Source organism: Phalacrocorax aristotelis, chromosome 1 (genome assembly GCF_949628215.1).
Source record: "Phalacrocorax aristotelis chromosome 1, bGulAri2.1, whole genome shotgun sequence".
Lineage (NCBI taxonomy): Eukaryota > Metazoa > Chordata > Aves > Suliformes > Phalacrocoracidae > Phalacrocorax > Phalacrocorax aristotelis.
In genome coordinates this window covers 95,473,930-95,488,511 of record NC_134276.1, presented here as the reverse complement: position 1 = coordinate 95,488,511, position 14,582 = coordinate 95,473,930, and the positions used below count along the sequence as shown (strand labels likewise).

The 14,582-nt window shown below is 39.0% G+C and overlaps 1 protein-coding gene across 2 annotated transcripts in view; it reads right to left on the bottom strand.

Annotated features, from left to right (window-relative positions):
• The window catches only part of USP9X (ubiquitin specific peptidase 9 X-linked), a 103,717-nt gene that overhangs the window by 68,207 nt on the left and 20,928 nt on the right, over positions 1-14,582 (bottom strand). For both annotated transcript variants that reach the window (XM_075098254.1, XM_075098261.1), the window contains exons 2-6: positions 10,604-10,857; positions 8,544-8,689; positions 8,143-8,222; positions 1,779-1,891; positions 785-1,003 (exon numbers count right to left, since the gene is read on the bottom strand). In XM_075098254.1, the coding sequence (XP_074954355.1) occupies positions 785-1,003; positions 1,779-1,891; positions 8,143-8,222; positions 8,544-8,689; positions 10,604-10,699 (654 nt within the window). In that variant the 5' untranslated portion in view covers positions 10,700-10,857. The remainder of the gene's footprint in view (positions 1-784; positions 1,004-1,778; positions 1,892-8,142; positions 8,223-8,543; positions 8,690-10,603; positions 10,858-14,582) is intronic.

Below are 14,582 nucleotides of genomic sequence, written 5' to 3'. Positions count from 1 at the left end.
CAATGCAAAAAAGTTCAAGGACATCGAATTATTTATCTTTGGCTCTTACATATCAATAGCTAGCAGTTCTACTGGGGGGGGGGGGGGGGGGGGAGAGGAGGGGGAAGAAAGAAGAAAGCAGCAAAAATATAATTCTGCTAGCTCCTGAAGTTTTAACACCACCACTCAGAGCACAATTCTGAAAAATTCAGACCCATGAACCAGAACAGTTTACTAATCTGCACTGCCAGTCAAAAAAAAAAAAAAAAACAAAAACAAAAACCCAAAAAACCCAAACCCACCCAAAAAACCCCAAACCCACAAAAGGTAACCCACCACACCACAACCCAAAAAACCCTCACCAACCCCCACAAAAAACCAAAGCAAAACAAAAAACCAAACCCCCAAACCACACTGACACGAGCACCTCATGTCCAATTAAAAACAATTCACCCACCACTGAGAACTCTAAGAAAAGGGAGAGAAAATTCCTACGTTGTCATATAATCTCCTCAAACTATGCCACCTATGAAATCATTTTGAGTGAAAAGGTAAATCCATCAACTGGCAATACAAGCAAGTCAATTAACACAGTAGGGATGGCATTCCAATAAGACTGAAAGAGTTCGAAAGGGAAATTTAACCAATCACGATTTAATGTATAAGTCAAAAGCAGCAGAACATCTTGGTGACAAAGACAACAAAGGGGTTTTTTTCCCCCTCTAAAAACACTTCTCTATGGCTACTGTGTAATTAGGTAACACTGCATGAAATTAAAAATACAGGTCTGAAAATGCTCTCATACCTTTGGTGATCGTGGGTCAGGAGGGCGGGCATAAAGTTCATCTTCAGCGAGCTGGACTCCTGCAGGAACTGTTTCCGAGGGACGAGTACCATTGTATAGATGGAATTTGCAATGAGGATTTAAGGCCATGGCAAGAAGTTCAAGAAGGGGAAACCAATCTTGGGACAGCTTGGCCACACAGAGTTCCACTAGTCGATGAGTGTTGTTAATAATACATCTCTATTAAAAAAATAACAACCAAGAATATGACAGGTGACTGTACAATGAATATGAACTATAAACCTGTGAACCTCTGTACCTAGCATGCAGAGTTACATATGAGTTTTACAATATTGTGCTTTAATTTGTACTTACTCCATTAGAGGCTTTAAACAAAACTTTGAACTACCTGTTTTCAGGTAAAAATTAAATTTAGGAAAGACAAATATTTTTGGCTTTTGAGACATTCATGAATCACCACTGAACTGTTAACTTTTCTTTCTTTCACCCATTTCTCTCACATATTTTCATTTGCTTATGAAGGTCTTCACAGTTTCTAATTTGGCATGTGACTAGTTGTCCAACAGGTAGTTTTTCTATTCAAGCAGCTGCTACAAACATTCAGAAGTTACGAGGTTGCTAAAAGCTTTTACTAAAAAAGCAAGTTTTCATGTCCTACTACGCATATAAGAATAAGCAGGTCTCTAGACATCTGGCCAAAGACAGCCTGCCTAACAAGAGCCGCACTACTGAACACACAAAGTTCAGCTTCTCCCCATATCACCTCTCATGTTTTATTTCCTTCCAAAAACACCAGAGGCAGTAAGACAAAATACTGACAGAAGGATGACGACCCCCCTCAGAGCCATCTATACGAGAGTTCTCCCAGTTCTCTATTGAGATGAGTTTCAAAAATGAGATTCAGCCTCTGCAGTCTCCTCATAGTCACAAAAAGGCAGCCTCCTTCCTCATTTAAATTACTATGCTTTTCAGAAACACAGCATTAAAAACTCACATGAATCTCAAACTTCCAGCCGCTCACTGCCTCATCTGTAAGGATTTTTGTGAAAGATATTGTTAACCCATCTCGAAAAAATCGCTGGCATGCTTCGCTTTTGACATCAAGGCCTATTTTAAAATAGAAAAGAAAAAAGCTATTAGATATACAATTTCTTTAGTTGTTACATTAACTTTTAAATATTGAAAGTAGTGATTTGGACTTCAAAGGTTTGGTGTTCAAAGCTTCAGAATTATTTTTAAAGCAGCAGCCTTGGATGAAGACAAACTTACATAAGCTTGAATGCACAAAAGCACGATGGATTAATGTTCCAGTAAAGCCCCCTCAAAAATTGCACTATTTTACATAATTTTAGAACTATTTTAAAGATATGTGATAGGGGTTTTTTCCTCCCCACACCTGTAACACTCAAAGATATAGTAGCAAAAACAACAATAAATAAAATCTTTATCTTCCATTCTTCTGGTATACATGCATTTATGTTCTTCTCTTAATTTAGTTGCTACAAGTAAATCTCAGGGAGTGAGGAGGAGAAAGGGTAAGACCTGCTCAGCTTCCCAGACAAAATTAATCTGCAAAAATAAACATGAATCCTTCTGCCTCTCACCCTCCCTTGAAGTACAGTTTCTTGTAGTTCTGCTGCCAGGAGCAAACACACCTAAACCACAACACTGCCCTAAACCTTTGCAGCTGCCATACGTCAAGTTTAAAATAAAAGTATGAAGCACTGTTCTTTAAACTATTTTAAAACTCTGGAGTTATTTATAACCCAATATTCCAAAATATCTGTATTTCCCCCTTTGAAAGTTCAGTTAGAAAATCTAAATAGGGCTAAAAGTCAACAGAAAAATATATCGAACATATATCAGTTCACACTGGAAACAATGAAAGCCATTGGGCACATTATAAAAAGAAAACTGTGACCTGCCTGCACAGTTTCTTTACAGAACAAGTTTAATTTTCAACCAGGGAATCTCAGCATTTGACATGCCTACAGCATCCAGGTTCACAAAAATTATTGCCACCACTCCCCCTTAGCCCCCGCAACCTCCCTAATGAGGCATCTTAACAATAACTTCCACTGGTTTGCAACGGATTGATTTGGGTTATCAAATTAAAGTTCCTCATAGTCACAAACAACTGTACAACACAGGTTCCTTTTAAAAGTGGTCACAGAACATCTGCCCTGCTTGTGAGTACATACCACAAAGGCTTTGGAAACAGGCCTTGCTAACCTATGGTGTGTGCAGTTCTCAAGCAACTCGAGTAAAGCAGGAATCTTTGAAGCGCTCCTGTCACCCTCCTTGAAAACTACTCCAGTGCTCCCTCCTTTTATCACTACCAGAGATACATGATTTATTCTATGCAGCCAAGTAGAAAAAACTCCACGTTATCCTTTTATGTAGCTTGCAGTCTGAGTTGCTGACATCCCTATACTATATAGTAAGTGCTAAGACCAGTAACAAAAGGCCACAAGCCATAGCAATGACAACATGACAAGAGAAGAGGAGAGAGATGGACACTGCCTGAAACTTAGGCATCTGCCATAAACAAAGGACTTTGTTAAATTAACTCCTTGAGGAGGTAAAGATGACAACCTAAGCCTATACAAAACAGAGGACAGGGAAGGCATCCAATGTGGTCAACTTGACCTAGGGGAAATGTTCCTTTCTAAACCTAAATGTAACAGTGACCTTAATTCTTGAATACAAATTTAAAGAAGACACTCAAGTGATTCTAATTCTCCTTAGAGTACCAGTATACCACACTGAAATAGCTCTCAAACTTTCAAGTACTTTTTGGACCATGTTCCCCCACACTTCAGTCAGCAAGACATTTCAAACCAAGTTCAGGAATACCAAAACAAAGTATTTTTTGAAATACAGTGTCCTTTCTGTACTTCACTGAACTTGGAAAGAGAGGGAAGATGTAGAACCTTAGAAGGTAATTCTAGGACTTGAAGGTTGGACTTGATGATCCTAGAGGTCTTTTCCAACCTTAATGATTCAATGATTCTATGAACCACCTTCTACCTTGTCCCACAACGCTGCATACTGCTGAAACAACAGGTGACACATGGAAGTAATGAAGGCTAGGTGCCTACAAGGACCAGAGTATCATCAAAAGCAGGGTACAGGAGTCCTAGAAGACTGCATGTTGGGAGAGGAGGCAAGAGTAATCAAAGGACAGTGAGGAGAAACAGCCATTACACTCAGCACCTGGCATCTACTGCTTGAATCAGATTCAGTATCACTAACTCTTAGGTAAGACCGCAAGCAGCCATCTTTCTCCCTGCTATCCATATTCCAAGGGCAGAGTAGGATAAGGAAGAATAACAAGAGATAAGTAAGCACATGCAGCCTTGAGCTGAGTATTTAGAGAGAAGTTGGAAAAATGGATTATGCAGTGAGAAAAAAGTGAATATGAAAGGAAAAGGTGATGTGCAACATAGAGTACGCGGGAGCTGCAACTACGGGACTGGAGGAAGAAGAAAGGGCCATTTGATTTCTGTACATGCACTTAAAAGTGGTCAGTTTGCCAGATAAACCACACAGAGCGAACTAACCCTGCCAACAAAAGCAGAAACACTCTGGGTCCACAAAACTTGTAGGTCCAGATGCAACTGTAAAAAAAACACTCTGATGCACCTGGGGGGTGTTCAACAGTATAGGGTTGGAGCACCAAGACCCCAAGCAAAATCACCCAGCTCCTCTTCTCTAGGACTTCAGATTACACAACTTTGTAGCTCCAACCCCAGAGCTGAGCTAGCTCCACACACTGGTGTGGCGCTGTGCCAGTGAAGCCCCCCCCAAACCTGGAGCCTGAGGAAGTGCAGCACAGAAACCTTTCAGTGGCTTGGTAAGGGCTGACTCAGACCCTGCAGAACTGACAGTGACCTGGAGCTAATAAGCTCTAGGGAAACCCACACTTGCCCACAGGCACAGCGGCTACACCTGGCACTCACAGATTCTGGCAGACTTTCAATAACTCTTAATCATCGTGATTACAATCATCAGGATTATCATCAGGAGTATGAGCGTCCTTCTACACGAAGACACCGCGCTGGCCCTGCTGTAGTTCATTGGATTGATTGTAGCCCAAATACCTGGCTAGGAAACTTTGGAACATGACAACACAAAGCTGATGTCCTTGCTTTAGACAGATGGTTAAAAATAACCATTTCAAGAAAATGCAGAAGATACAGCTTCAGTAACGGACTCAAGAGCGCTCTCACAGAAACGCAGATGGATCGTCTAGAGACAGTGTTTAGAGAGGATGCTGGAAACAACTCCCACTACTGGGCTGCCTAGACTTTGGATGCATGTGTGCTCATGCACAGATACACTTTTTTTTTTTTGAGGCTCTAGGGCCTGCCTCTCTACTCTTTCCCACTCTGTAAGAGCCTTTGCAATTCATCAAAAGCAAAGATTTGGGATCAAGGTTGAAGGTTTAAGTTGTGCAGTGAAATCTCACTTCAGTTTAAATAAGCTACAAATTCTAACAGTTGCCTCACATCTTACTTGTGTGTGTCACATTGGAAAGCTTTGGCAGCACGTTAAAAATTGAATGTAAACATTAGGAGAAATAAAAGCCACAACAAAGGTGGATAAATGCAGAGTTGTTATGGGGACTTTAAAAGGAAGAGTGGAGAATATTCTAGGCTATTAAAAAAAAAACAAAAACAAAAAAACACCCCACAAACAAACAAAATAAACCAAACCAAGAAACCTAAAACAAACCCTTTTGCCTTTACTTTTAAATTTATAGCATCCAACTCATTATGGCATTTATTTCTAGAGCAAATCTCATTACTCAAAACACTTCATAAGTATTCCAGAATTATTATGAAGATAAACATCAGTCTTGCTATTAAACACTATTTTTCAAATAGGTTCTCTTCTATTAGCAAGTAACTCTAGACTATCATTTGATAGTCTCATGGCTTGCTAAATGAAGAATAATACATTGATGCCTACACATAAAAAGATAATCTTCCATAAATAAATGCATCTGCCAGGAACAATGCAAGTCAGTCTAGACAGGATTCATACCACTCTCAAATCTACTGCTTGCACTTGAAGGTGGTAATGACAACATTTAATTCTTATGAGTATTTTCAATTCAGTTATGTCCCTTTCAATTTCAGTTCCTGAAAAGATTTTAAAGAGGATGCAAATATCACTCTTATTTTATAGACAGGGTCACAAAGACAGCAGTTACCCCAGAGTCACTCCAGAATGCCAATGCCAATGTTAGGAATAAAAGCTACTTAAGAACCCTAAACACTAGAAAATGGCGCTTGATAAAAAAAATTGAGTGGGCTCTTTTTACATTTTGTTGCTTCACATTATAAATGAGTTACAGACTGCAATATAAAATTTATGTAATTCAACAGCTGGTTATCTTTCAACTTCTCCTTTCAGTTCTTCCCTTTTGAAACAGAACTCCTCAGATTAAGAAAAATGCCCATGGACAGCCAGCAAGGCGTCCAATCTTAGATCTTACTGAGATAATAGAACACATTCTCAATCTATTAAAAAAACATACACAACAGAATCATTTATATTACTTCTCTATATATACACAGCTCTGAAACAGCGTCTGCCAAGTTTTGAGCTACCCAGTGTCAGTTACATCAAGTGAGCACCCGATCATATTCCTTGAGCACTGGAAGTTATTTTGAAAAGAACCATCTTAGCCATCATGTAACTTCAGGTAGCGAGGGGGGGGAAAAATCTAGGTTGTAACTGTAAAGATAACACAGTTAACAACCAACTATTTCCAACAGCTTTCCTTGTTTTCTTCTTAGCCAATAATCCTTGCGTAGGTAGACACATAAGAATTCATCTAGAGGGCAAGAGGAAGAACAATTAAATAGCAAAAAGCCCTTTTCAGAATTAGACATCAACAACTTAGTGAAAAACAAAGTGCATAAAGCATATGAATAGACTTGACTGCTTTGCACAACTTCAAGAGGAAAAGAGGACTTTTTGTTTAGGAACTTTCAACTAAGTCTGATGCTTTGGAGAAGTACGTTGATGTTAGGAGTAGCCAAAAAATCTCATTATGCTCTTACTCCTTCACTGCATTGACAGTTTTTGGGTTTGTGGTTTTTTGTCGTTGTTGTCTTTTTAAACAATGACTTAAAGCCTGGCAGTACATACATCTCCTCTCTCACAAATCACAAGCAGATACTTTTTTTACTGCACCGTTCCAACAGCCCATACACAGAGATAGCTTCCTTTTCTTTCCATAAGTTGGCATTTCTTTTGCTCCTGAACAGATGCGAACACTTGAAAATTCTACACTCACCTTAGGACTCCTGCCAGACCTAGCTACATGCAAAGAAGCCAATTCCAAGTGTAACTACGGCTGATAAATCAGTGTTGGCAACATGTCATTATCCTATTTTGGATCACAAGGGTGCACCTTCACTTCTGTTTCTCCAAAGAGTGCTCCAAAGCAAAAAAAACCACTTATAGAAAACAATCAATATAACTCAGAATATCACAGTCACAATCAGTTTTTTATTTTTAAAACTGCCTAAGGAATAACCTTTATTAACATTGAAATTAAGTTGTCCAGGTCCAGTTATTCAGAAGTATGGAACAGGCACTTTGGATGTCACTATATTTAAAACACAACTAGCTGGTAAGTGTATATCTCCTAGAAAAATATTTTGATCTGACTTCTGGTATTACTCAAATACTGGGGCAACAAACACTTGAAAGAGGAGACCAAAGCCACTTTCTAGGGGAACAGAACTTTCCAGAACACATGATGAACTTGTCAGTCTGACTAGTACAATTTAGCAAACACAAACACAGTCCTGATATAGAACCCTCCAACTTCAAAGCAAGTCAGACACAGCAAGCAATACAGCAGAATTATTGTCTAAGTCACACTGTTTAAAATCCTAACTTTTCTCTAATACCCTCAAAAGTATGTATGTGCCAGATTTGAACAAAAATTTCTGGCAAGACATTTGGAAATGCAGATTATAGCAATTTCTTTTTTTAAAAAATAGAATTCTTTGAGTTTTAGTATCTGTTATAGAGACCAAACCCACCAGGTCCAATATCAAAGTGAATACAGGAAACAGGTAGGACAGGAATGACCAGATGTTTATTGCTGTGAGCTTATTCGAGTTCCCTACTCATGCTAAGGCACCTAATTTCTAAATACATTGCTGGCTTTCTAAAATCTCTGATGTATGAAGGTTCTGCATACCACTCTCAAAATTTTCAGGACCAGGGTTGTAACAGAAATAATTGAGAATTTTTAAGCTTCCACCAGGGTTTCAAAAGAACAAGAAAAGACTTCACCAGCCCAATAATAATTAACTGTCTTTTCAGCTTACCTTTTTTACTTAGGTCAATAGCAGCTTCTAGAAGAACTTCTAATTCCCCTTTCGGCAATACAGGAACAACCCATCGAGGCCTATATCCAAAAACAAAAAGACCCCTGTATTTCAACTGTGCTTCTTAAAAATCAATAATCATTGCCCCTTTGTAATGCTTTTAACAGAGAGTAAGAAAATACATGTTTAAAGGCCCTGATGAGCACTCCATTTAAAAAAAAAAAAAACCAAACAAAAAAAAACCAACAAACTCTGATTTGAGCTTCTTTCTCTTTACAACTCTAACCCAATTTTAAGAAGTATTTCAAGAAATCCAGTGAAAAAAAGATGCAGGAATCCCAATTCTGCTATCAAGATATTTGCACAAATAATCTACACCCTCTGAAAAAGTGTGAAAGTACCTGTTGATCATGTCATCCAACTTTGCCAGGTCTGTGTGTGGAAAAGCAGGCTCCTCATCTTCAAGCTGGGGTGGAGCATCTCCTTGGCCCTGCTCATCGGGCGGGGTAGCTGGGGAGTTCTCGTTGGAAGAATCAGGTGAAGAAGTCTAAAATTGTTATGGAATATACTTTAAATACGGCCTGCACTTGCGTGCCACATTTTGACATTTTTCATTCACATTGTATTTTTTAAAAAAATCACCTGAAGTAAGTACCTGTCATCATGAAATATAATAAATATTATTTCAGCTTTATTAACAAGAACTAGAGCATAAAATGTGCTATACGCACCTCAACAGTTTAAAAATTAAGCTGCTTTCCCAGTGGGGAAAGTGGGAGGTTTTGTAGCAGACTACTACTTTCAGCAGACCACCTATCTAGAAGGTGAAAATAAAGACTACAGGGATGCTCCAGTTTTCACAAATCTTCTGCAGAAGATATTACTATTTTAGGTAGAGAGACGAACTTCAGCAACAGCACAGAAAAAAACAATAACGAAAAACATTTTCTAAAAATTTTGCTAAAAATGAGTACACTACTACAGCTGGCTACTAACCAACCTCCAAGAACATGGTTAGTTAAGCCCATTTTGATGGGCCATGCAAAATACAATGCATTTTGTAGATGCATGCTTATTTGTATATAGAAATAATATGAACTGACAATAAAAAAGATTCAAATCAGAACAGCAAGATATAGGAGGATAATGGAGAACCAAAACCTCAAGAACATTTTTCACATGTTGTACTGCATCTGGCTGGCATGGAGTTAATTTTTTTCACAGGACCCTCTATGGTGCTAGGTTTTGGATTTGTGACCAAAACAGTATTGATAACGCACCAGTGTTTTGGCTGTGCAAGCTGAATAGGGCTTGCACAGATTCAAGGCCTTGAGTTTCTCATTTTGCACCCCAGCAGTGAGTAGGCTGGGGGTGGGCAGGAGGCTGGGAGGTGACACAGCTGGGACAGCTGACCTGAACTGATCAAAGAGAAACTCCATAGCATATAGTGTCACACTTGGCAATAAAAGGGGTGGGAGGGGTTTTTTCCAAGATAGCTGTTGCTTGGGGACTGGCTGGGCATCCATCAGCTGGTGGTGAGTGACTGAATTTGCATCACTTGTTTCCCCCCCCCCCCCGCCGCCCCTTCACTTATTAAACTGCCTTTATCTCAACCCATACAATTTCTCATTTTTCCCTTCTGATTCTCTCCCCCATCCCACCGAGGTAGAGGGAGTGAGTGATGGGGTGGGGGCCTATCTGGCAGCCAGGGTCAGCCCACCACACATGTTCCAAAGAACAATTCATTCTCAGGAAGTAACAACGATTAAACCTTATGGTATTAAATACCTTCCTGATACTGAAATTAAACGACTAAGCGTAGCGTGGCTTTTCTTTTAAATGGGTTTGGCTGCACTGTTTGAAAGCACCTTTTCTCGGACTTTTTCCCCAGCAAAGAATAATCATCACATTATAGCACAGTAGTTGAGAAAGTTTTTACTTGTCCTTTGAAAGCAGGATAACCCGTTCAACAGAAACATGCTAGGTTGTTCAGAAGTCTAGTACGATGAATGGAGACCTAGATGAAGCTGGTCTTAGTGAGCTGATACCTGCTTGTAAGATGTTTTAACCAAAAAGTGCTTTTGCAGAACTGAGTATAAACTGAACTCATGGCAAGCAGTTTTACCAGTCTGTGGCAGGTAAGTCTAAAACATGGTTCTGAGGAAGCTTCTGATATTATTCCAAGACAGCTTCTTATCCAAAACATATATGCTTGAAAGAACTACGCCGCTGCCTGAAAAGGGAGCATCTTTTGCAATGCAGTGCTCCCTAACTGTATCTACTTTGCCAGTAGCACTGCCTTCAGCCCTCAAAATCTTTTTGTACTTCCAGACATACCCCCCAAAAAAAAAAAATCTAACTAGACATCTCTAGGAATACACAAACTCAAATAATTCAGAAACACTATTTCTAAAAGAATAACCCCCTTTATTTTTATTCAACTTGATTGTTAACATCATACCTGATTCTGCTGGAGGGGAGGCTGGGACTGTCCATCAGGAGCCTGGCCTTGGCTATCATTCCCTCCTACTGGAGAGCCACGAGTCGTGGCTGTCATACTCGACACAGGGCAGATCTTTGCAATTTTGTCTGCTTATGTAGTTGTTGTGAGAGAAGAAATTATAGTCCACTTAGTAAAGCTGAGGTACCAGCATATGCTTGCCTTAAAAAGCTCCAACTCCAGAACATGCCATCTTGCAGAGACCATTGCATAACCTGGGGGGAGGGAGAAAAATGCTATATTGACACAAGCATATAAAAGTAATCCATACCTGGAAAAGAGCACTACAAAACCAAATACACTGCTATAAAGAATCTTGTATTTTAGACTTAGTATTTCTTTTTATTGAGTATGACTGGCATCAGAAGAAGGTAACATTTGAAATAATTAAAATTATTTTAATGTTCTAAGTAAAAATTACACTAATAATTAAGTCTATACCACTGAGAAACTGACACATTCCAAAATGCAGCTGTTTATTCTGACTCTGTTGTGCTTGAATTGCTACAGTAAATTTTTTTCAATTTGAATTCAAGGTGTTGATCGAGAACCTGGTTAAGAGCACAACAAGCCAAATTTGTCATCTTTTCCAATACTTTCCTCCTGACACAGTCAAACTACAGATGTCTGAGAGGGAATGAGTTAGAGGCCCTACAGCCAAACTTCTTCTATTAGCACGTCAGTATTTACCCAGGGCATTTGACCTGTATTCCCTTCTTCCAGCACATGCCTATGAAAGCCAGGGCCCACTGGCCTTTCAGGCCCATTGCAAAGCCCATCACATCCCCACCAACTATTTTAGTGGATTATATGAAGAAAATTCTGACATCAGATTTATTTGTTGTTCTTGTAATCACGATATACCAACAGTTCAATAATCCCAGTTTCAACTTCATTATGTTCAATACAGAAATAAAAAGTTGCATTAAGTTATAACAGCAATTCCGCTCTATAGCACAGGGCACTGTATAACCACAGAAGACGGAACATAACTTTCCAGAGTAACTCAGACTTCCAAGCACCACGTAAACCGACAACAGTAGTCAGAAAGTTCAAAAGCCAAGTATGGTGGTAGAAAGAACTGGATGAGCTTTCAGCAAGATTCATTTGGCAGTGTGAAGATCCTGATCCAATCAGCAAAAGCTTCAAGGTGACGAGTTAGAGTGAAATTTCTGCTGCAACACTGTGCATATCTGTCAGTGTTTTATTATGACGTCTCATCTCAAATTAGTTTTCAGTGCTGTTATCTTTCTCCAAGACACTTTAAAATCCTTTCCTAAATTGTGCAAATTTGCAAGCCATTACATATACAATAAAAATTTTGACTGATACATTATTTCTCCCCTGCCCAGTCTCAATATTAACAGCACAAATTCAGAAATCTCTGCTGTCACTAAAATAGTGTTCAGTTTTGAATAAAACTGTATTCTTTGAACACAGTCAATGGTAATCCATCCCCACCCTTTAGAATTCATATTCATAGGGATTAGTAAACCTGCTAAGTCCAGAACAAAGACATTACCACCTCAAATTTTCTTTAGGAAGAAACAGATTTTTTAAATGCAATTTAAAAAAATAAACTTATTTTAATTGCTGCTCTTTTTAAAATGCCCTCCTGAATAATTGTTTTCTATTGATGTTTAGAAAGATCACTAGATAGAAAGTATTAGCAAGACTAAGATTCCTACTTATATATACACACACACATATATGTATACCAACACACACATATATATACACATATACACGCTGCAGTCTACTGCAGTTCAATCCAGTCAGTTCCCCTGCACTACCTGACTGAGGCTTCTAGGTGCTTGCATAACCCAATGAAATCAAACTTCTGCCAACTTACATTGTACTTTTCAACAGCCCTAAGCCAACTACCACAACAAACCTTCCTTAATCACCATCGTTCTTCCTGAACAGATCTGGTTCTCGACATGGCCCCATAAAAACTTGTGCTGGTGCAAGGAGTGAGGTAGCAAAGAAGCAGGAAAATTGTGGAACAGCTCCTTTCAGCCACAGTCATGGTCTAGATTAGCTTAAACTGTGGAAAGGAGTGACCACCAGCAGCTGTGGTTCCACAATAACTTATATCAAGTCCAAGCTGCTTCAGTATCATCTTCCTTACTCTAATGCTTCTGGTGAACCATCATGAAGTGAATCAGTTCAGAGTACTAAAGGAAATAACAACAAACACCGCCACTACTACCACCCCCCAAACTTAAGGTGGCTGTGATTATTCTTCAGTTTCTTTAATAACATGAACTAGCACACTGCAAGGCCAGAGAATATTCATCCTAATGCCAGCCAGGGAGCCAGGACAAAACTGCAGCTCTCCTGTTAGGCTGACTTACACTAGCAGGGATTTAGCCTCAGATTTTACCTCTGGGCTTAGCTGAACAGTCTGGGCAAAGCATTATTGTAAATTCCTTTCTACTCAAGGTGAGTGACATAGGAGATACAAGAAAACTACTACTGAAATAACCAACTTACTCAAAATCTTGTAAATTCACAGAGTAAAACAAATCTGTGTAATGAAAATATACAGTTTTTTAGACACTATTAAACCAGACCATTTGTATTAAGGACTAACATATCTTTTTCTTCCTCTTATTTAGTGACTGTGCTTAAGACTCTAATCATGATATTCTATGTATTTTCTTTAAATTATATTCCCAGAAAACTGTATTTCAAGGCCTCCAGAGAAGTCCACTTGACTTGGCCATGTACATAAGACAAGGCCAACTTCTTAATTGAGTTCATCACTTCTCCTCTCCATTTGTGTGACATCCCCAAGGATAAAAAAGTAACTTCAAGTTATGCTGCAGCTAACTAAAACCACCCTGTCTCCAGTGGTCCAGTTGCTTCTTGTAGTATGTGCATATTCTAAATTGCAAGGATATCCTTGTTCAGGTATTTTTCTTCTAATTACAGAGTATACAAACGTGTACAATTTATGCACTTTAAACAGTATTAGAAGGGAGTAATTTACCAGTCCTGTTTTCAGCCACTAATTTAACCGTTTACCTTTTTGAGAAAGTATCAAAACTGCATGTCCACAGAAAACACACTACTGCTTTAATCTCTTTAGAAGTGATTAACCATGACATTTTAAATTCCCATCACTTCTTTAAATCAGATTATTCAATTTCTATTTTTTTAGAGTTAAAACTCTAAAGGCACAGTTGGCTCAGCTCAAGAATAGCCTTTACACCTATTTACAATTAATTAGATTACTTGTAAACAAATGTAAACTGATGCGGTGACACCTTGGTTTTGAGTATACAGACAGCCCAACAGAACCAATTCCAATTGCTTGTATCATGCTGAATTCTAATGGAGACTCTATATTAATTTTTATGTAAGTCTCATTTCTACTATATTTGATTTCGGATTCGGCACACTAAGCCATGTTAAAAAAATTATCACCTTTACCCAAAGCTTTGAAGGGATGTTTTGATAGTGTCAAGATGGAGACAAACACCTATAAACAACAAACTAACTAGTCCATTGTTAATCAAGTGATGTATGAGGCTATGAAGACCAAGTCAAATGAATCCCACTGATGTTTGCTTTTGATTGCCAACCAAGCAAATTCCCATTTGCCATGCTTTTGCCATCTCCTTATGTCACCCTGATGCACCACTAAATTATAAGTCAAGCTTTTGCTTCACCTGACTCCTTGTAATTTTAGTAACACCAGGAAAAGGCAACTATACGTTTTTGACTCCACATGCTCCCCATTTAGAAGACACCACCGGCTGCAAGGAGCATTCCATCAGAGCACTAGCAGACTGCACAGAGGATGCTGGACACGGTACTGCCCTCCAGGAGGGGCCTCTGATTCCAGGCTCAGACATTCAGTATAGCTGCACATCTGAGCCTCACCTGAGATTCCACAGCCAGCAACCTCACCCCTGTGTGGCAGAATAGGTTC